This window comes from Haliotis asinina, chromosome 8 (assembly GCF_037392515.1).
Source record: "Haliotis asinina isolate JCU_RB_2024 chromosome 8, JCU_Hal_asi_v2, whole genome shotgun sequence".
Classification (NCBI taxonomy): Eukaryota; Metazoa; Mollusca; class Gastropoda; order Lepetellida; family Haliotidae; genus Haliotis; species Haliotis asinina.
Window position 1 is genome coordinate 57,485,701 of NC_090287.1, and position 22,934 is coordinate 57,508,634.

General features: G+C 39.0%; 1 protein-coding gene across 1 annotated transcript in view; it reads left to right on the forward strand.

The window, feature by feature from the left end:
• Positions 1 to 22,697, forward strand: part of LOC137293852 (ribosomal protein S6 kinase alpha-5-like) — a 45,607-nt gene extending 22,910 nt beyond the window's left edge. Inside the window, exons 2-16 of the mRNA XM_067824626.1 lie at positions 9,167 to 9,241; positions 9,812 to 10,030; positions 12,152 to 12,267; positions 13,495 to 13,605; positions 13,972 to 14,052; positions 14,900 to 15,003; positions 15,341 to 15,485; positions 16,004 to 16,165; positions 16,800 to 16,922; positions 17,420 to 17,496; positions 17,926 to 18,070; positions 18,686 to 18,856; positions 19,990 to 20,193; positions 20,724 to 20,874; positions 21,903 to 22,697. Coding sequence (XP_067680727.1) covers positions 9,167 to 9,241; positions 9,812 to 10,030; positions 12,152 to 12,267; positions 13,495 to 13,605; positions 13,972 to 14,052; positions 14,900 to 15,003; positions 15,341 to 15,485; positions 16,004 to 16,165; positions 16,800 to 16,922; positions 17,420 to 17,496; positions 17,926 to 18,070; positions 18,686 to 18,856; positions 19,990 to 20,193; positions 20,724 to 20,874; positions 21,903 to 22,600 — 2,582 coding nt within the window. The 3' untranslated portion in view covers positions 22,601 to 22,697. The remainder of the gene's footprint in view (positions 1 to 9,166; positions 9,242 to 9,811; positions 10,031 to 12,151; positions 12,268 to 13,494; positions 13,606 to 13,971; positions 14,053 to 14,899; positions 15,004 to 15,340; positions 15,486 to 16,003; positions 16,166 to 16,799; positions 16,923 to 17,419; positions 17,497 to 17,925; positions 18,071 to 18,685; positions 18,857 to 19,989; positions 20,194 to 20,723; positions 20,875 to 21,902) is intronic.
• The last annotated feature ends 237 nt before the right edge of the window (positions 22,698 to 22,934 follow it).

The window sequence follows — 22,934 nt, forward strand, 5'->3', positions numbered from 1 at the left end:
AATATTTGTGCAGTCCTTCAGACAGTTCATTGCTGTCAATAAACAGTCATTCTGACATCCCCTTTCTTTCCTGTTTGATATCAAGCGACATACATCCATCCATCAGCAGTTCTGGACAGCAACCCCAGTGTTTAACTAGATCGCTGATGGAGAATGTTGAAGTGACCTACATCTTCTGCAGCAGTGCCATTAAGTAGGGCAGTGAATTAACTCCTGTCCCTGACATACATCCAGTGATCTAGAAGTCAGTGCAGTAGGGTACCTTGGCCAGTTGCAGCTATTGATCACACAGCATGAACACCATCTGCACAACCCACACTTTGTTCCTACAGAGGATTTCAAGAGTGAAACTAGATCCATACATACATAAATATCACTTGAAACATACATAAGTCTGACTTGTCCACACACTGCATGATTGTTGATGTCTTGGACAAACTATGTAGTTCAGGTTCTTGCAGACTTGAATGTTTTAATGTTGTACTGACTGATCTATTTCACATATCGACAACAATATTAAGCTACTTTCAAGCATGCAGATCACATCTCTGCAGCAATTCTAAACCAGATACACTGTTCCCATCTACAATGCTGAAACACAGTTAGACACATTGTTCCTATATCTGCACAGTCAGAGTCACTGTTCCCATCTCAGCAACAATGCAAAAACACAATCAGACACACTGTTCCCATCTCAGTAACATTGCTGGAACACAGCCAGACACACTGTTCCCATATCTGCCACAATACTAAACAGACACGTTCCCATCTCAGCAACAATGCTAAAGCACTATCAGACCCACTGTTCCCTTGTCTGCAACAATGCTAAAACAGTCAGACACATTGTTCTCAGCAACAATGCTAAAACACAGTCAGACATATTGTTCCCATTCTCAGCAACAATGCTTAAATATAGACACACTGTTCCCATTTCAGCAACAATGCTAAAACACAATTAGGCACCCACAGCTCACATCACTACAACAATAGTAAGCTGTTACAAAGGAAATTAATCCAGGGTCTTACAACAATTGAGAGTCATTTCCTGGACGATTCTCCGGCACTTGTAGCATATTCTCCCATAGCAAGGGAGTTAACTGACTAGAGCAGTCCAGTTGGTCCCTTGCCAAACTATACTAGAATTATAGTGCACTAGAGTGCTCCATGGTTTTCGTTAGGACATGGTTTTGTTAAATTAAGATCTGGAATATCAATGAGATTTGCTTGACTTGGCATTGCTGGTTTGTTTACAGCAAATACCAGTGATCTGAAAGGTGGAATCTGATCGGCTAATAAGATCAAGTCAGGAAATTACATCCTGGTTCTGTAAGGGTGGACATTGGATTTCTATTGTCTTTTAACTCCCTTGCCATGGGTAGATTTTAACAGAAATTGTCACAAACAGAATAATTTTTTCTATGTACCCTGTTGTGAATGTTAAACTCATTTCGCACTTCATGGTAGTAATTCTTTATCTCAGCTAACATTGAATCTCGTATGATGTACGGAAATTACTGATGTTTTGTGAATGCAGATCGATAGAAGGGAGATAACTCTAAATCTGTTTTTCTTGGTAGAAAAAGATCTAGCAATGGCTACCAAATGATTTGTACCAGTGCTTCAAAAAGACCCAAAATTGTTCGGTGAGATAAGTACATTGTTTGCTGGTCCCTAGAGGCCCAAGTTTTGATGTACCCTTGATGTTTCTTTGGGCTCAGGGAACATAAACAAACATTGTGGGTACATCGGCCCATGTGCACCTCATGACCAGTGAACAACAAGAGTATATCGCTGTATGATATGGCATAAGGTGCACCTGTTAAAAGTCATTGACAGAAGGGTCATTTGTTTCATGCTGCAGTACATTGTATAGCTCATTTATGCACTGTGGTAAGTAATGAGCTTACTTAATATACTTCAGTCAATACCGCTCTCTGAGTGAGGATATAGGACACATCCTAGGGAATGCTGGCTGCATGGAAAGCAGTGCATTTATCATGCTATTTATTCATCATTTATTTCTATGCCTTTTGGAGATTCAGCAAGTAGTTGAGTTATCCATGATCATTAATGTCTGGCACTCAGCTGGAAATAACAAAATTGATAGTATCGTCATTGACGTATTATTGCTGGCATCATTTGAGTAAGCTACTTTGTATGATACAGACAAACTAACTATGATATCATATGAAATGACATCATATGGAATACTCCCTATGGTATCATATAGACAAATAAACACTGATATCATATGGAATGATATCACAAGGATTGCTACCATTGGTATCACATGGACAAACTGGCACTGATATCATGGTGGTGTCTTGTGGATTGTTGTCATGTAGACAAACTAACACTGATTAAATCTGGAATGATATCACATGGATTGCTATCATAGATGAGCGAACACTGATGTCATATGGAGTGATATCACATGGATTGCTACCATAGATGAGCGAACACTGATGTCATATGGAGTGATATCACATGGATTGCTATCATAGATGAGCGAACACTGATGTCATATAGAGTGATATCACATGAATTGCTACCATAGACAAACTAACACTGATGTCATATGGAGTGATATCACATGAATTGCTACCATATAGACAAACTAACACTGATGTCATATGGAGTGATATCACATGGATTGCTACCATAGATGAGCGAACACTGATGTCATATGGAGTGATATCACATAGATTGCTACCATAGATGAGCGAACACTGATGTCATATGGAGTGATATCACATGGATTGCTACCATAGATGAGCGAACACTGATGTCATATGGAGTGATATCACATGGATTGCTATCATAGATGAGCGAACACTGATGTCATATGGAGTGATATCACATGGATTGCTACCATAGACAAACTAACACTGATGTCATATGGAGTGATATCACATGGATTGCTATCATAGATGAGCGAACACTGATGTCATATGGAGTGATATCACATGAATTGCTACCATATAGACAAACTAACACTGATGTCATATGGAGTGATATCACATGAATTGCTACCATATAGACAAACTAACACTGATGTCATATGGAGTGATATCACATGGATTTTTACATAAACTAATGCTAATATCAAATGGAGTGATATCACATGGATTGCTACCATTGGTATCATTTAGACATATTAACACTGATATCATATTGAGACACAACTACTGATATCACATAGATTGCTAGCTTATCTCACACAGACAAATGTGACAGTGATGCTATGTTTGCATCCAAACAAAAAATATCAAAAACACTGACAGTAATTTGAAATATTGACATTCCTATTTCTTTACGGAAGCCAGATCAGGTGAAAAATTCCTTCCTTGAAACGATCACAATAAAACCAAATAAGTCTTTGGGGAATGTTTACAGTCTTCCTAGTACAACAGTTAAAGAAATTTACTGGGAATACCCTCTGTAACAGATGTTTCATAACATTGTATCACACATAAGAGCTGAGGTTAACCTGGGCAGATCTATGAAGGATCTATACCGGGTGCTGTTATGTCAACCCAGCTCAGCATTATTAATAGTAGCCCAGGTAATGGAGGAACTTCTGTTCCCTGCCTTCAACACAGCAGATGCATCAGGACATCAGCAAGCAGGAGCAGATAGTAGCTGTAAATGAATATTCATGACTTCACTGGAGCAAGTTTTCAACTTGTCAATATTAATATGCTGGACCAAGCTGATGGGACAGTTGTGTTGGTGACTGTGTCTATTTTTAGCCTGGCAATCACCAGAAACAGAATGAGCTATTAATAGCCCAGGGGAGCAGAATAGCTAACACTGAGATGTGACAGGCTGGTGCAATGGTGGCCCGCTGTTTCTTCCCATATGTACACCATAGTGGACTCTTAATTAATGGAGCAACAGATAATTCAGGTAATATACGCCTGGTCTCACATTCATTTGAATGCTGTTCTTTATATTGCACTGGGAGAGTTGTTACCCATGTCAGCTTTGATATCTGGACAACAGTCAGCAGTCATATGACGTGTGACCTATGGTTGACCGACCAGCTTCTGATCTCAGATTTGTTTTCATTTTGTATGGTCATGCTTTCTTCATTCTTAGTGACCTAACTTTGAACTTAAACATGAACTGAAACATGTATTTGTGAATAGAGATGTCAGTATGTTGAAGAAATTATTACGGATAATAATATGGATGATGCAGATTGTGTGTGATTAGTGGTCAGTATTGAAGATAGATTTAGTCGGAGATCTTTCTCAGAAGTTAATTATGAATAGTTTCTACTTTGTCAACATACATATTTTTTTTTCATGTACATTAAAGCAAAACATTGGTATTTTGGCTTTAGACATTAAGTCAGAGAAATCTCTTATTGGTGGAAATAAAATTAAATTTGAAGTGAATGAATATTCTCATAACCGTATCAAAAGTCGTGAAAATCAACATTTCTTATCAGACTTTGTTTTTTCTTCACCATTTTTTGTATAAAACACAAAAACTTGTTGATCACAAGTATAGTGCAATGATTTGATTAATTTCCCCTTACTGTGGTCAGATGTCAAATTAATCAAGCAGTGCTATGACCAGTGACAATATGGTCATTAATGCTGTATAAAGGCCACCAGAAGAGGCAACACATGTTGAGGTAGAGTGTCCTCGCTGTGACAAGATTTACCGTTTAAACAGTGAACTTGGAAATGCCAAGCACTCAGGATATTTTATGTTATACACATGGAAACAAATAAGGAAACAAATGAAAGTGCATGTGGACCGTTATTTATTGCCAGAATTTCACCCACAGTGCAATACATACCTTGTGAAGAAACCTGGTAAAGAATAAAGGCACACTTTTACTTTCAGTTTCATGCGTTCCCATACTCATTTCATATGAGTATGCAGTTGCAATAATTCAACAGGCTATCACAGGATCAGTGTTTAAGTGTGGTCTTTTTCAGTGACAGGAAGCACAGAAATAGATAGTTTATTGATATATGCTATTAATTTCCAGATTACCTTCATGCATATGTACAAAAGCATATGATATATTTTATTGGTTGAATATATTGTTCAGTTGGTTACCAGTGGCACTGATTAACTTTACTGCTGTTTGCCTGGATGAGGCATGCTCAGGGCCCAATGATCACATTGGGGTTGGGGTTTTTTGTTTTTGTGCTTTTTGGTTTTTTTTATAGCAAAACAAGAAATTTGTGTCTGATTAGCTTTAGGAACAGTATTTCCAAACCCTCAAAAGCACTGCATCTGAGTTTAATATACATCAGTCACAATTTTTTATTCACAGATATTTTGGGCAATAGATGTACCATAGAGAGTGTACATTGTATGGAAGTTAACAGTGTTTAACATGTATATTTAGCATCAATGCTGCATTGGAAATTGTTGATTGGTTTGAACCTGTGTGAAGTGTCCTCTGAGAGCAGACAGTCATTGGTTCAATTCTGTGCAGAAAGATGTTCCAAAGATGGTACTTGTTGCTTCATGGCAGTTTGGAGTACTGTGAATCTGCAGTGTGGCATCTCAGCATTACTGAACCAGCAATAGTCCACGCTTGCACATGCACCCAGGCATGTTTATTGCTATGGAAGCACCAAATTCAAAGTAACACCCATTTTCACCCAGCTAAACGGCAACTTGACATACTTTGACATTCAAATATTGTTGGCACACTATTCAAGAGGTAGTGTGCCAGTCATCACTTTTTGGTATCATCCTTTGGATGCACTTCTGGCATCTTGTGTTGTACACTCATTATTCTATGTTTAGTAGCAAGCAGCAAGTGATATTAACACATCTGCTTTAACACAGTCACAGATGTCGATATAACATGACATGTGGTCCATGTTTTCATTTTATTAACAATTTGAAGAGTTTTTTTTTCTGCTTCTTATATATAGTTCTTATATACAATGAATAAGGAAGAATTTGTATTTGCACTAGTAATAAAACTGCACTACAGCAGAATGGCGTACGGATGTATGTATCACTGATGTGCTTTGTAATGGTGGGTGCATCAGTATAGGAATATTGTTTAATGGAGCATCAGCCATTTTGTAGCAAGCTTAACACTTGTGTTCAAAGTAAAATCTCCATACTAACAGGACAAGACACAGTTTTTCATCATACAGTTCAGTTACTATGTGTCAGAATTTCTGCAGTCACTTTAGCTGCCTATGCCAACAATTCTAGTCTTCTGTCACAACCATCATCACATATAATTATGTGTATGAACTCCGGAGAGTATCATTGATTCTCATGATTATTGGGCTGAAACTCTGAAACTGAACTTCGATTCAAGTTTCAAGATATATCTGTTACCGTACTTGGTAGCCTCACACAAGACTTGTGTATGTTTGATTTGTTATTTAATATCTGACTTGTCTTAGGCTCTCTGCAGCATATGTTGGATAGATAGTCAAATGAAGTAATGGATAACCCTTGTAATGTTTATTGGGTTATCAACATGTAGACAACAGGGGCTGCTCCATAAAAACAGCATGGTTGTTAAAAGGGAGTTTTGTTTGTTGTTGCACTCAGCAATATTCCAACTATTTGGCGGTGGTCTGTCAAGAATAGAGTCTGGACCAGACAATCCATTGATTGACATCACGAGCATCAATCTAAGAAGTTCAGATATGATGGCATGTTTCAACCATGTGGCAAGACTGACCACCCAATTCTTAGAGTCACCTCTGGGATGGAAATAACTTTAAAATTGCTATTGTACTTCAGGTCAGTGCTACATGTAAATTCATTTTTCCACTGTACCTTCTGATTTTCTCGTTCAGTTTTCAAATAAACAACATGATTAACATAGGAAAGCAAACTGGACAGTGATATACAAATTTGCTTGCCATACAGAAAAAAATGTGTCAAGCAAAGGGTTACTTCCTCCCCTGCTCTTATGACAAACATGGGTTGCTGTCAACTTGCTGAAGATCATTTTTACACTGGTTTCTAAATGTAGTTGTTTGATGGGGCATGCACTGATAAATACAGCAGGTTTAAAAACATAACACCAACAATTAAATGTCAGCCTTTGTGAGTACCCCAGCTTCATTGAGTAATTTGCACCAGGCATCTAACAGTTACAACCACCAAGTTCAGCCTGTTCTGTACATCAAACATGCTGCCCAATTTGGCTTGTGTAAGAATGCATGTTATTACTGGTATACTGGTATACTGGTATATTGAGTTACGCTTTTCACTTGATGCATATTGCAATAACTTTTCTTAAAAACGGTATATCGGTAAAGAACATAAATGGCATTTATATGATTACCTTTTTATGGTTCAAATTAAATTTTACATGGACTTTCCTTCACAACAAATGTTTTCCTTTGTTATTCATTGATAAAATGGCATACTGTGATATTGTAATAACGTAAATTGTATTGAAAGATATCTGAAGAATAACATGTATATTTAGGGACTTGTAATATAGGGAATAGAATTGACATGCATGTTTAGTGCCACCTACTGTCAAACACATAAGTTCCCAGTATGTCACAGTGTGTATCGCAGTACTCATACCTGAATCGCAATATATTGTGATACAATTTCTTTGCCAATACGCAGCCCTAGGCTTGTGTCTACCTGTGGGAACACTGAGTGGCTTATTCCAAGCATAGCAAACTAGTCTTGAATGATGTGTCAATAGTGTTAACAGGAATTAAGACTAGACTTCTGTCAGAATTACTCGCTAGCACTTCGTTAGTACTATTTTATGTGACTACCATGAGGCTTGCTTGGTAGAGAAGCGTGGAAATATCAGTGCAGATGATTTGATTGAAGACAGTTGTATCCATATGTAGTTTTGTCGTATGTCCAACTGAAAGCTCATCCTGCTTGGATCAAAGAAACCATTGTCTCTTGTCAGTAAAGGTCATCCTCTATACACTGACCTCTCCTGACCAGTGTTAATCAGAAACAGAAGCAAGTCATATTAATGTTTCATCAGCATCACACACTTTATACGATCAGCAATCAGTCCTCAAAGACAGAGATTGCGATGAAGTTCGATGTGCCTGTATACTTAAGAAATGGACCAACTAGGGCTGATGAAGCTCAATGTGCCTCTTAGTAAATTGACCAAGAAGAGCTGATGAAGCTCGACATGCCTGCATACTTAAGAAATGGACCAACAAGGGCTGATGAAGCTTGACATGCTCTATACTTTTCTGTGTAAAATAATGGATTTACAAGAACTGATGAAGCTTGACATGCTCTATACTTTTCTGTGTAAAATAATGGATTTACAAGAACTGATGAAGCTTGACATGCTCTATACTTTTCTGTGTAAAATAATGGATTTACAAGAACTGATGAAGCTGGACATGCTCTATACTTTTCTGTGTAAAATAATGGATTTACAAGAACTGATGAAGCTGGACATGCTCTATACTTTTCTGTGTAAAATAATGGATTTACAAGAACTGATGAAGTTTGACATGCTCTATACTTTTCTGTGTAAAATAATGGATTTACAAGAACTGATGAAGCTTGACATGCTCTATACTTTTCTGTGTAAAATAATGGATTTACAAGAACTGATGAAGTTTGACATGCTCTATACTTTTCTGTGTAAAATAATGGATTTACAAGAACTGATGAAGCTTGACATGCTCTATACCTTTCTACGTAAAGAAATGGACTAACAAGGATTGATGAGGATGAGGAGCAGTAGAAGGAAGGATACAATACTACATGATACAATGGTTTTATTAACTGATGCAGTTATACACCAAGACTTGTAAAGAGGTGCCACAGCTTTTTATTTTAAATGGCTAGCAAGCCGGATTTGTCCATTGGGATCATATTTGTTTGGCTTCCTCAGAAACAGGGACAAATGAATGGTATCCAGTTTACTTAACTGGTGCAAATACACCATTTCAGATTCTTGTGGTGGGCCATTAGTTGCAAGCTATAATGTTCAATGCTTAAGATCATTTGTCATTTCTCACATGCACGTGTTGGCATTTTTCTGACCACATTGTGGTACATTTGTTAGCTGAGCACAGCTGTTATGAAACCGTTAATGGTAAACGTGGTAATAAATGTAGTGAATTTGTGTGATGCTATTCCCCCAGGAGCTATTTTGTTGAATAATGTAGCAATGGTGATTTTATAAGTTATTCTATTCCTGTTTCAGTGAACATGACAGGCAGTGGGAAGGAGAGGGTTGGAATGGAGGACTTCGAATTGCTGAAAGTTTTAGGAACTGGAGGTAAGAGACATTTTAAATTGTTTTGCTCTGTAAAATATTACTTGTTTGCTCTTTTGTGTAGTAAATCTTACCAGCACAGTGAGAGTTATTTGCTTGATTGAATGGTGACTTAATTAGATGGGGTTGCAAGGCTTAGTGAATTCTATGACACTTATGCAGCAGACCCTTGAAGATCTGGGTTAGAACTGGTCTTCAGCAACCCATGCTTGTCATAATAGGCCACCAAGGATTTCAGTTGTCAAACTTGCTGACTTTGTTAATACATGTCATCGGTTCCCAGTTATGTAGATCGATGATCATGCTGTTGATCTCTGGATTGTCAGGTCTAGACTTTGTCAATAACAGACTGCTGCCATATAGCTGGAAGATTGCGGAGAGTGGCATTGAACAGCAAACCAGCCAACTAACCTGATCCAGCAACATTGGACATTGCTGATTACATTAATCACTACCAGTTCTATGAAGCCAGGTTTATTTCTTTACACGTTGTAGTGATACTGGTAGAAAGTTGCTAACTGGGACAAGACAGTCATTGAATTTTGCCATTGGACCTCTATTGTGTTTCTGTAGCTTATGGAAAAGTGTTCCTGGTGCGTAAAGTCGGGGGTTCAGATGACAAGAAGCTGTATGCGATGAAGGTATTAAAAAAAGCCAGCATAGTGCAGAAGACAAAGACAACAGAACACACAAAGACAGAGAGACAAGTTCTCGAAGCCATCCGACAGTCTCCATTCCTGGTCACACTCCACTATGCCTTCCAGACAGATGCCAAACTCCATCTCATTTTGGGTAAACTCACTTCTTTAATATCTTCAAGTGGCATTTTGAAGCTGGTTTAATGAAGAGAAACACTCTCTATGAACACACATCTTGTTTATTGCAATAGATGTTTTGGTATAGGTGCTAAGACCACTATCAAGCAAGTGATACCCATATTTTTGTGGCATGTTTAGAAGTTGGTGAATCAGATATGGAAAAACGTTAGGGATGAACAAAGTCTTTAATCGGATGGTGCACCATGTCGATACAGACTGGCGTGAAAATGATACAAGAATCTGTATGGAAGTATTGCATTATCCAAACAAAGAAGTTTTTTGTCCTTAAAATTTGTCCTTGCCCAAGTGCTACACAAGCTCACTTCTTCAGTGTTGATCTGGCTGCAAAAACGTCCTGTTGTCACTGACCCTAGTTTGACTGCTCTAAGAAGCCAAAGTAAGATTTATTCTCCATGCATCCTCTCTTGTTGACAATATAATACTCTAAATGATCATTGTCTCTCACAGATGTGACTGATAGCCCTCTCTTTGTCAAGTAATCCTGTCAATGAGGATGGCATGTATTGATTAGGGCTGTGTATTGGGAAATAATTTGTATTGCAATATATTGCGATTGAGGTACCTTTATCATGGTGGATCTGGAGGGTGTGTCCAGGGGTGCACACTCCATCCCTCCCTACCCTTCTCCCACCCCCATGTTCTGAAATTTTGTTGAATGACTGAAAATAAAGAGTACACACACCCCACCTCAAGCCCTACCCCGTTTCCTCAACTGTATGCACCCCCACCCCCTTCTTCAAAAGGCTGTATCCATCCCTGCATATTGCAATATATTGGGAACTAAGTGTTTGACAGTAAGTACCACTAATTATACATGTCGATCCTATCTTCTATAAGTCCCTAAACATATATGTTGTGGTTCTAACAGTCAATCTCCAAACTGGGTAGCATAGGATTAGGATTATGTTTTCTTTTTGATACAGTTTATTTTATTGTGCCATTTTGTCAGTGAATAACTTAACCATAAAGTACATGACTAGAAACTTCATGTATGCACTATACCCAATATACCGGTTCTCAGAAAAAGATGTTTGAATATGTATCGTTTGAAAAGCATGTTGCGATATATAGGTATTCTGGTAATGCCTTGCTGTTCTTGTACTGATCAAGACCAGTTTAAATACAATGATCCACAGCCAGGCTATTGCTGTGCCATCGCTATTCTGTCACAATGACGGCTCATTGTAGTCATTGTAGTGCAAAACCAGGTGATTGCTGATACCATTCATTGTAATTTGTAGCTTAGAGCAGGGTATTAAACTCCCAAATATTTCCGCCAGACCACAGGGCTGGTTAGATGTGAATCTTGCCAGCCCTGGCCAAAACCTGCCCATAGTATCTTCATATACATGTGTAAATTCAAACCAGACCATCTGTCATGTGAATTTGAAAATTTGGCAGTCGGTGTTGGAAACACCCAGTCCCGGTTGGTTGTGCAGGCAGGTATTTCAATGCTGTTTAGAGTTTACAGCAAATTGTTTGGTTGTCTGGTCCTGATTAAATAGTTTTCAGACTGCTGCCATGTGGCTTCAATATTTTTGAGAGCAGCATTGAACAACAAACAATTGTGTTGTCAGTGGTCGAGTGTGGAGATTTCCTTGCCTTCATGCAGTTGTACCCTGATATCGTAGATAATTGCTTGACATATCCCCCACTGGATTATATGGACCACACTCAAGTATTAGCATGTAGATGGAACATTGTTGAGTTTGGTGTTAACTTACAACCAGTAAATATCCAGGGTAGAATAGGTCTTCAGTAACCCATGCTTGCCCAAAAGGCGATTATGCTTGTCATATGAGGCAATTAACAGGATCGGGTGGTCAGGCTCACTGAATTCGTGGACACGTCATCTGTTCCTAGTTGTGCAGATCGATGCTCATTTGCTGATCACTGGATTGTGTGGTCCAGACTCGATTATTTACAAACCTGCGCTATATACCTGGAATATTGCTGAGTGCAGCGTACAACTACACTCATTCACTCCCTCACTCATGGTATTAAATAACAAGGAGTAAGATGTATTTCATAACTAGAGATAGGAAAAGTAAAATGTCCTCTTTTTTCATGGCAGACTATGTCGGCGGAGGTGAGATGTTCACACACCTCTACCAGAAGGAACACTTCAGAGAGTCGGAAGTTAGAATCTATATTGGAGAGATCGTCTTAGCCCTGGAGACCCTTCATAAGGTGATTGAGAGATGGGTTGGATTTTCACTAATAACACACAGGGGACCCGTTCCTCATGAAGTTCTTGAAGCTATGATAGTGGCTGCTGTGCTGCATCATTGATTAGCAATAGTCACAACACTATGGTGGATTTGGTTGTATGTGCTGGTGTAATTTGTGGCAGCTGAATCGCCAAACACTTAAGACTGATTTTCCTCAGGAGACAAGATCATACATCATGTATTAGATCATGGCTGTTATCAGTAACGGTTACATTAACCACCACTTAACATTCATAGAGTGTCTGAATGGTCCAGTGTTGTCTTGTGAAAGGAAAGCAGTGAGGAAGAGGAGAGCACTTGTACATTCTCATATGAACCATTGAGCTATTGAAGACTCCATGGTAATGTTTGGTCACTGTGTTCTCTTTACACGCCCTTAAGGTTTGGGTTCAGGCTGGTGGGGTGGGGAGGGTGGGGTGGGTGGTTACATAGGGAACCCAACTTCATACCTTGTCCAGATGAACTGCACAAGGATTGTATCAGATTGCTGGAAAGCATGTGCAAATATCATGTGTGCAAGCAGCTTTGTTTTGGTGTAAAGTTTTAGTAACAATTTGCAAATTTTCACTCAGTTTCATCACTTATTGAACACATGATGATAGTCTTGTCAACATTGCGAATTTATTTTATATTACTTCAGTGTTATCAGTACCTTTAAACTGATATGGAATATTTTGCAAAATCTAGTTTAGAACAGTTTACTGAAGTAAGTGGCTGCATTTATACCAGTAAGTCTAAAGTATTGATAGGTGGTATATTTATATGGCATGTGTGTAAGGGCTGCAGGTATGGTAAGGATCTGTGTTTTGGCATGGCGTTGTCTTAACATGCCCAAATGGAACATACGGTTTGTCTTCTGGTTTGGTGTACAGTACATAAGATTTGTGGTCTGGCTAGATGTACAATGTATAACAGTTTTTAGTCTCGATGGGTAAATGAGGTTTGTGTTATTGTTGGGTTTACAGTTCATAAGATTTGTGTTCTGGCTGGGTGTACAGTGAATAACATTTTTTGTTCTGGCTGGGTGTACAGTACTTATGGTTTGTGTTCTCGCTGGGTGTACAGTACATACGTTTTGTGTTCTGACTAGATGTACAGTACATATGGTTTGTGTTCTGGCTAGATGTACAGTACATAAGGCTTGTGTTCTGGCTAGATGTACAATGTACAACGGTTTGTGTTGCAGCTGGGTATTATCTACCGGGACATCAAGCTGGAGAACATCCTGCTGGACTCCCATGGACATATCATCCTGACAGACTTCGGACTCAGCAAGGAGTTCCTGGCAAGCGATGCTGTGAGTTGCCTCCTGATCCTGCACCACTGCATCACGTTGTCTCTGTCTCAGGCAGAAGAGTGTGTTTTTGATTTTCATCACAACTACATTATATGAAGTCGGTTTTAGGTACCTGATCTTGGATAAGGTTAGAATATTGCAGTTTGAATATACACTTACTCACTGTCTTTCTGTCTATGGCAGATTCAAAGAAGCCAGCTGACATTCACGGCCACAAGAGGAGATATTGCTGTATTTGTGTGCTAGATGATGTAGTACTTCTATTGTCGTTTGTGTGCAGGATGTGTATGGTGTATTTCAGTGTTATTGTTGTTGTTGTTGTTAACAAGATGTTGTGCATTAAATACTGATTTCTTTCCCAAACAGACACATCGAGCATACTCGTTCTGCGGGACAATTGAATACATGGCACCTGAGGTTGTTCAAGGAAGATCTGGCCATGATTTTGTGAGTTGATAGTTTTTGAATGCAAGTTGGTATGCTGTGTATAACACTGGTTACAAGGTTGGACTTTGTGGCAGGTTCCAGGTTGTTATACTGCATATGACAAGAGCTGATATTTGTTACACTGTGTAACAATGGACCCACTTTGTTCTACTGCTGAATAATACCTCATGATTGTTATACTGTGTAACAAAGGCTCCAGGTTGTTACTGTGTGTAGCTTTAACTCATGATTGATATACTGTGTAAGATAGCCTCCACGTTGTAACTATGTATAGCTTTAACTCATGATTGTTATACTGTGTAACAAAGGCTCCAGGTCATTACTGTGTACTGCTTTAACTCATGAATGTTGTACTTTGTAACACTGGATCCACATTACATTGTGTAACACTACCTCGTATTTGCTACACTATGTAGCTCTGGCTCCACATTATATTGTGTAACACTACTTCATATTTGCTACACTGTGTAACACTGGCTCCAGGGTGTTACATTGCATAGCATTTGCTGCTGATTGTGTATGAAGATGTACCACTAGCTGATGTACCACTAGCTGATGTACCACTAGCTGATGTACCACTAGCTGATGTACCACTAGCTGATGTACCACAGATGTTGTTTCTTTGCGTGGTTCCTGGATGTTACTACTGTCTCACACTGATTGATGAATGAAACTACTGGTTCTTAATTACTGCATAACTCTAGTTCTTGGGTCTAACTTCAGTATACCACTAGGTAATGCATACCTGTGTGTATATGTATGTTCCCAGGCTGTAGGGTACTATATATTTAGACTGGAACACCAGGTGTCTACAAGTATTTACCTGTCCATATATCTCTGTTCCCAGGCTGTTGACTGGTGGTCCCTGGGTGTCCTGACATATGAGCTGCTCACAGGGGCGTCCCCTTTCACTGTTGACGGAGAGAAAAACTCGCAGTCAGAAATATCAAAGTAAGTGGACCAAAAATGATCACCACTGGATTCAAGGCCTATGTGATCATATTAGTTCTTAAGCGGTAGAGTAGCCAACTAGTTCAAGCATTTGCTCGTCACCAACAACCCGGTTTCAATTCCCCACACTTGAGTATGTGTGAAGCCCAGTTCTCGTGTCCTCTGTCGTGATATTGCTGGGATATTGCTAAAAACGGCACAAAACTATACTCACTCATTGATTATAGTTTCTTGATTAATTGGTATTTTATATTTTTCCACATTTTCTGACCGTATCAGCAAACAATTTTACATGTGTATTTTGTATTTGTTGTACATTTGTTTACTTTATTTTCAGGAGAATATTAAAGTGCAACCCTCCAATTCCAAGTGATTTCTCATCAGAAGCCAAGGACTTCATTCTAAGATTGTTAACAAAGGATCCTTTGAAACGACTAGGCTCTCATGGGGCTGATGCTATCAAGAAACATCCTTTTTTCAAGGTGAGAACAAATTTCCCAAGACTAGTCAGATTAGTCTAGAGTTATATGTGAATTCATCTTCAACATATTTTAATCTGCTATTTGGTTTTGGTCACAAATATTGTATGATCAATTATATTGTTATAGCAGGAAAGGGTACAATTGCCTCTCACATCTCAAGAGGAATAGCATTCCTGTAGAATCTTTCTAATGATATTATGAGATATGATTAGTGTTGACGAGCATGTGGCTGAAAAGAACAGTATCACAGCCAATTATAGACCAAAATGGAATATGCTTCTCAGCAAGTGTTACTGCCTGAATACAATTATAACATTTATGATGTTTGCCAAAACTTGAGTATCAAAATACTGTTGCCATGCCTACTGAACTGAATAAGTTCAGAAGTGAATGTATCTGTAACAGCAAGAGTCTTGATTTTCAGAGAATTACTATCAAGATCTGAGTGAATGTTGTTTTATACTGAGTCAGTTAATGCCTTGGTTCCTTGATGTATATTTTAATGTGGTACTTGTCAGGGCCTGAATTGGCAAGATCTGTCGCGGAAGAAAGTTCCAGCACCATTCGTGCCCAAAATTCGCCATGAGCTGGATGTCAGCAACTTCTCTGAAGAGTTCACAGCCATGCAAGCTGCAGACTCCCCAGCCATTGTTCCCATGAATGGGGAGAAACTGTTTAAGGTGAGATCATTGAGATCATACACATGCAGTCTATATGCTGTCAGTTAGGTAAATGAAGGAGAGGATCATACTGGTTACATCCAAGTAAGTGCTTGACAAACACTGAGCTGATCACTTTCTTGTGTTCTGGTACAGTCTATAAGATGCGTGTCCAAGATGTTTACTTTACTAGCAGCATTTTTTCAGATGTCCCTCTTCAGGTTGTTATTGTGTGATATGGTTCTCTATTTTGTTTTTGTTTGTTTAGGTTTTTTTCATGTAGCATTTGCAGTCTTGACCTTGGTCATTTGGTCCCTTCAACTAATCTTTGATTATTTCTAATAAACACCACTAATTTACATCATGGTTTTGAAAATGAAGGGTGATGACAGATCAAGAATCAAAATTAGAGCAAATCTAGTGATTGATTGCGGATCCTGATGTATGAAAGGGATGTAACTCTAGGACACCTGCGCTACCAATGCCCTTGACATGTACCATGTCATTACACAGGGACCAAACCCTTCTTAGGTTGTGCATCATCACTAGTACCACAATATATAATGATACTTGTTTGATGTCTGTTATCCTGTGTGTATTCTGACATCAAAATTACCTGACCTCATGTGTTTTACAGTGAAGTTTGTAATTGCAGGGCTATTCCTACGTGGCTCCGTCCATCATCTTCACAGAGAACACGATCAGCAGTAGTCTACTTCACCCCACCCGAGAACACCAGCCGGATGAGTCCAACCTTCTCTGTACTAGTCACCTCAAAGTTAGTGCTTGACAACTTCTTTTAGTTGGTTTAGTGTACAAAGTTACTTTAAGTAAAAGTTTTCTGTGACAGGTAAAGGTATATAATAGAACTAACTCTTTTTGTGATGCTCTTACTGCCTCAAAGGTGTCATGGTTAGCACGTCTGCCCAGAGCCTGGAAGGTCACCACTTCGATCTGTGGCCGCATCATATCCAGAGGCATTTAAATATTGTCCTTATTGGACCCTGTCTGGCACTCAGCATGAATGAGTACAACAAGGACTGGTCAGTTCGGTGTCCGTATAATGTGTCTGAGTGAGGTATTCATGCTTACCTGTGATTTGGTATTTCATTGAGCTGGCGCTACAAAACCAGCTTTTGCCTAAGCTAGTACAAGCAGCCTCCCACACATGCATATCATCATATGAGTGAATTACTCTCAAGTATGACGTTAATGTATTACTGTGTGTTGCACTTGTTCAGTGTGTTTGAGAACAGTTTTGTCTATTGTTTTCAGAACTCTCCATTTTTCCAGCACTATGACCTTGATTTGAAAGATCCTCCATTAGGAGATGGGAGTTTCTCTATATGCAGGTCAGTGTATAACAAGATGACAGTGGCGCAAGATGGCTGGAGTGTGATTTAAGGTGCTTGTGTCATTATATTTTCATAAATGCTTAAGTAAGTGCAATTCATAGGCACAAATTCCACTTCATCACAAGACTGTTGTCATTTAGGTGAAACATGTGGCATTAAACAGCATACAGACAAAATGTAATGGTCAATAACAAACAATTGTGACTATCAAGATACTTGCCATTGTCAAGCTTTGGAAAGAGGTCATAAATTACATGTGATGATTCTCTCATTAAAAACTATGCCTGTTTGTTAGTGTTTACCCTATATTCTGTAATATTCTTTGTCTGTAAAATATATCTGTGTAGAAATCTGTCACTTTCCAAGGATTTGAATGTAAATATTTTCCAACAGTGTGTTCATTTTGTTTTCTGTATATATTTTCAGAAAGTGTCGTCACAAACAGACCGGCATTCAATATGCAGTGAAGATAATCAGTCGGCGAGTGGAATGTCATCGGGAGATACAGTTGCTCAGGATGTGTCAAAGTCATCCAAATATTGTACAGTTACAAGACGTGTATCACGATGAGGTAGGTGCTAAGGCTGTTGGTATTACTTACACATGACTGGAGCACCTTTAAGGCAGCATTAAACCCTCCCAACTCACTCACTCCATACTGATCCTCTGATGATGTCTTTTACAGCATCATGGCATTCTCTTACTCAGTATGTTTGAGATTTGCATTGATTAAACTTTCATAAACTCTTATAATCAATCAAGTGATAGATCTCACTTGCGCCAGTGAAGGAGAATAATCAATATATATAAAAATTGCAACATCACATTAATCTTTAACCAACTGATGAGTTTGTAAAGTGCAATGTTAACAACATCCCTCAGAAGGAAGTATCATTAGATGTCTTGATGATGGAATTGCTTGATGCCAGTTTCAATTGCACTATTTTGTGATTGTTATCCATTATTGCCTACACGAGTTTTGTAGTGGGATTTATGATTACAGTGATTATTGATCTGTTTATTGTGAGCAATAACCAATACTATTACTTGTTTTTGAAATTTTGGAACAAGTTAGACAATTTCCATGGTAAAGGGATTGAATTTTGAGTAAAGTAGACGATACAGTTGTTGGGGATTGCAGTATTTCGTACAGGTTTTTAGCACTGTGTTGTGATATGTTGTATAGTTCCACACCTACATTGTGATGGAGTTGCTCAGAGGAGGTGAATTACTGGATCGAATTAGGAAAAAGAAGAGTTTCACAGAGACAGAAGCCAGTGAGATAATGCAGAAGTTAGTGAGAGCAGTGGACTTCATGCACCTCAAGGGAGTTGTTCATCGTGATCTGAAACCAGAGGTAGGCATAGAAAGAATGGAATATGTGTATTTTCTAATGCGTCTGCTTTGCCATCTCAAGGTCTCTGTACAGATTCTATTATCAGAGTCTTCCATACATGTCAGAAAATTCAAGTGTTAATGTGTTCATGGAGTAGCATAGGCTTAGATAGTTTTAGAATGTAACATACTCAAAAAAATGTTTCAGGAGTAGTGCAGTCTTTAGTATACTAAGTGGTAACCAAGTTTTCTATATGCTTTAATGGTGTATAGTGCACCTTAAATGCATTTATTGTGTAGTGAAGATTTAAATATTGTTTTTTGGAGCAGTGCAAAAGTTTCTTTAGTTTAATTAGCTGTTGAGCCCCATGATAATTATCTATGTCCTAGCGGGGATATATTACATTCTTTCTGTCCGTCCAAGCATCCTTCCATCCCGAAACTTTGTCAGGAGCATATCTCTTAAAGTTTACATTCTAGGTTCACCAGCCTTTCTTATGTCATTGTTTCCATGAAAACATGACTTGTTGCAAAGTGTGTTTGATGGTTACCTGGCCACAGCATATCACCGAAACTATGCATGCTAGATTCACCAAACTTGATACACAAGTTAATCATGACCCACACATATGCCATGTGCTATTCATTTGCAAAATGTGATTATTCAGTGTGTGATGTGAACTTTTCATTTTTCATGGTCTTTCTTTGTGTCATATGTACCAATATGTGGTTTATTTTTCTGTATCTAAATTAGGTTGTCTTGTTCATGTCATAAGTACAAAAGAGAGTTCTGATTGATTCTAAATAGTTAATGTCTTCATTCCATATATGCAAATGTACGTGGCAAAACTGTTATCTATCATATATATCAAGTTTAGTAGGGTCAAGTTTTGTGAGTTGCTGATCCTTGTTAGGTGATACATGTATATCAATGTCAGTGATTTCCATGTCCCAAAGTGGGAAGTGGGGGTATGTGAGTTTTGCTTCACTTCCACACTTGTTCTGGATCATGCCTGCGTAGACTTCATGACTTGGTTCGTGTTATCAGTCATGTTCTGATGATAAAATTCTGATCAGTAATAAACAACAAACAAGCAAATGAATCTGCTGTTGCGTCAGGATAGTAATGAGTACTGACGGTTCATTTTATTTCAGAATCTGATATTTGAGGATAATACAGATGATGCTGAGATCAAGATTGTAGACTTCGGGTTTGCCAGACTGAATCCAGAGAACCAACCCTTAAAGACTCCGTGCTTTTCCCTTCCCTATGCTGCCCCCGAGGTTCTCCGACAGACAACGAACCGGGACACCGGGTATGATGAGTCATGTGACCTGTGGAGTCTGGGAGTTATCCTGGTAAGGAAGCATCATATGTGTATGTCAGTGGATACATTGTTATCAATTAAGGCCATGTCCAAGAAACCAGTGGAGATCTGGGCCTGCATTTTCAAAGCTCTCTTAGCGCTAAGATAGTTGTAAGGTTATGTTAATGTATGGCACTTAGAACTATCTTAGCACTAAGAGAGCTTTGAAAATCTAGGCGTTGGTTTTGAATTCATCTTCATCAATCCATTTTTGTCATGTGATTGACGGGATGTAACAGTGATATAACTAATGAGTGTTCACAGCCATCTTCATATGTCCACCAGATTGCTCATGCACATGCAGACACAGACACATGGAGAGAGACAGACAAAATTCATGCATGCATACTGTGACATGGCTGATGTGCCATTCTATCGTCTGTTCATGACATACCATTACCCAAACAGCCTGTCACATCTGTCTGTATAAGAGCCCATTATTAACAGGCCAATATTGCTGTCTCTGGCAGTAAACAACATTCACTCACTTCCGGTATCAACAGGCCCTTTTTGATGTTTCAGTACACCATGTTGTCTGGGAAGGCTCCCTTCCAGGCTCAAAGTCGAGATGACACTGCCGAGGCCATCATGTCTAGAATCAAAGGAGGAGACTTTGACCTGTCACTGCCTGAGTGGAAGTCTGTGTCAGAACCTGCTAAAAGACTTATAAAGGGTAGGCAATATAAGTTGTTCACTGGTCACAAGGAGTCCATGGGCTCATGTTCCCTGAGGGACCAGTGAACAACATAATTTTATTACCGAACACCTGAATTTTAATTTTGAACTGTTTGAAGCACTTCTGTTGAATGTGAGGCGATTCACCATTCCATTGATTTTCAAGCGCAAAACATCGGTAATTTCTGTACTTCATGCGTGATTCAGTGTTATTCGAGACAAAGAAATACTACCATGAAGCACCAGAAGAGTTCAGAATTCTCAGTGGTGTTCATTGAAAATAATACATCGCCTGTAAGTGGGGTACATTGAAAATACTAGAATAGAGCTTAGCCAGTCAGAAAGCGACATTCATGTGTGAGGTAAGATAATGTGCTATGTAGTCTGTCCAATAACCTGAACTCCGCCCATGCCATCTGTGATGATGAACTATTGTTAGCTGTTCTCTTGAAAGACTTGCCCATCCATTACGGCTCTCATGTTGCTGACATCGCAGCTTTAAGCACATTAATTAAACAGCTGCTGATTTCTCACCCCTCTTTTGATGTTATTGATGTCCTTGTCAGTCTTTCCCAATAGTCCTCGTTTCAATAAACAGTCAGCATTTTGCTATGGTCCTATAAAGATTCAGGTTCAAAATTGGTGAGTGATATTTCATCTAGCAAGATCTGAATTGGGATTGGAAAGTCTGACCCTGAACTTTCATTATGCCTAGATCAATGCTTATGTGATTGGGAAGCCCAGAGGTAAAATTGTTGACTAGTCATATCTGAAAACCACGTTTCTGTTCCCCATACAAGTACAAAGTGCAGTATTGTTTGAATATTGCTTAAATTGACATAAAGCCAAACTCACTCACTTCTACTTTCCATTACTGCTTTGTCTTGTTCACACTTGTATTATCTACTAGTTGCCATAGACTATAATATTATATAACATTTTGTCACCTTTACTCACAGTGAAGGACTCCTTTATTCCTTTAATCTTGATGTCTGTTATGAAGTTAAAAACTTTGTTCTTTGGCAGGTTTGTTGCGTGTGGAACCAAGGAAACGGTTGACAATGTCAGATCTGCAAAAGAATGATTGGGTCAATGGCAGCAACTCACAGGTCTTCTCCCACACACCGCTCAAGACTCCAGGTGTTCTTTCCGGCTCAGTCAATGTGCAGTTGTCTGTAACAATGGATGCTTTTCACATGGCTACTAAAGAGGGCTTCAGACTTCAAGACGTTGCCACTGCCCCATTAGCCAAACGACGTCGAGCTAAGAAAAGCTCAACAGACAATCGTAGTAGTTCCACAGACAGTAATAATTCTAGTTCGACTGTTTCATCGGGGCTGACACAATCTCCCGTGCGGCAGTCACCAGTGAGGACTCACTCCAACACCTCCAACACCTCCAGTACTTCTCAGGGATCTATGTCCAGTATGGGCTTTGTACCCCAGAAGGGTGGCACGCCCAGAGTGGACAGCCCTTTGTCCTCAACCTCCAAGGAGAGAGTGATTCATATAAACTCGACTGACACTCCAGAGGTTGAAGTGCACATGACTCGTGGTATCAAACGCAAGTTGGACATTGAACAACGTCTGGCGGAAGAGGATGACGATGACGACTGTATAATCATTGCTAACACATTCCCCTCTTCCAGAACTAATGCTGAAGACAAATCGAAAAATGGTTCCACCAAACGAATACGGACTGATACCATTGTTATTGATGATTAGAGGATCTGTGATAATGACCAATGGTCATGGTTTATAAAAGATATGTTGCTTTTTTCAAAATCTATTCCATTTTAATGTATTATTAGTGTCTTACTCCTAGAACACATATCTAAAATTTGTGGGAGCTGGTGCCCTGTGAAGTGTTTACATGAGTTGTCTCCCCTTTACTTCATTTCTCACTATTGTAGCTATAGCAACTGGCTTACAAAATAGAACTTCTGATCAGTGCCTCGTTCCTCAAAGCGATCATAGTGCTATGACAGTCGTAAGTTTGTATTAAAGCATGGGAGTTATGATCAGGTTAGCTTTATGATCGCTTCTGGGAAAGGGGGCA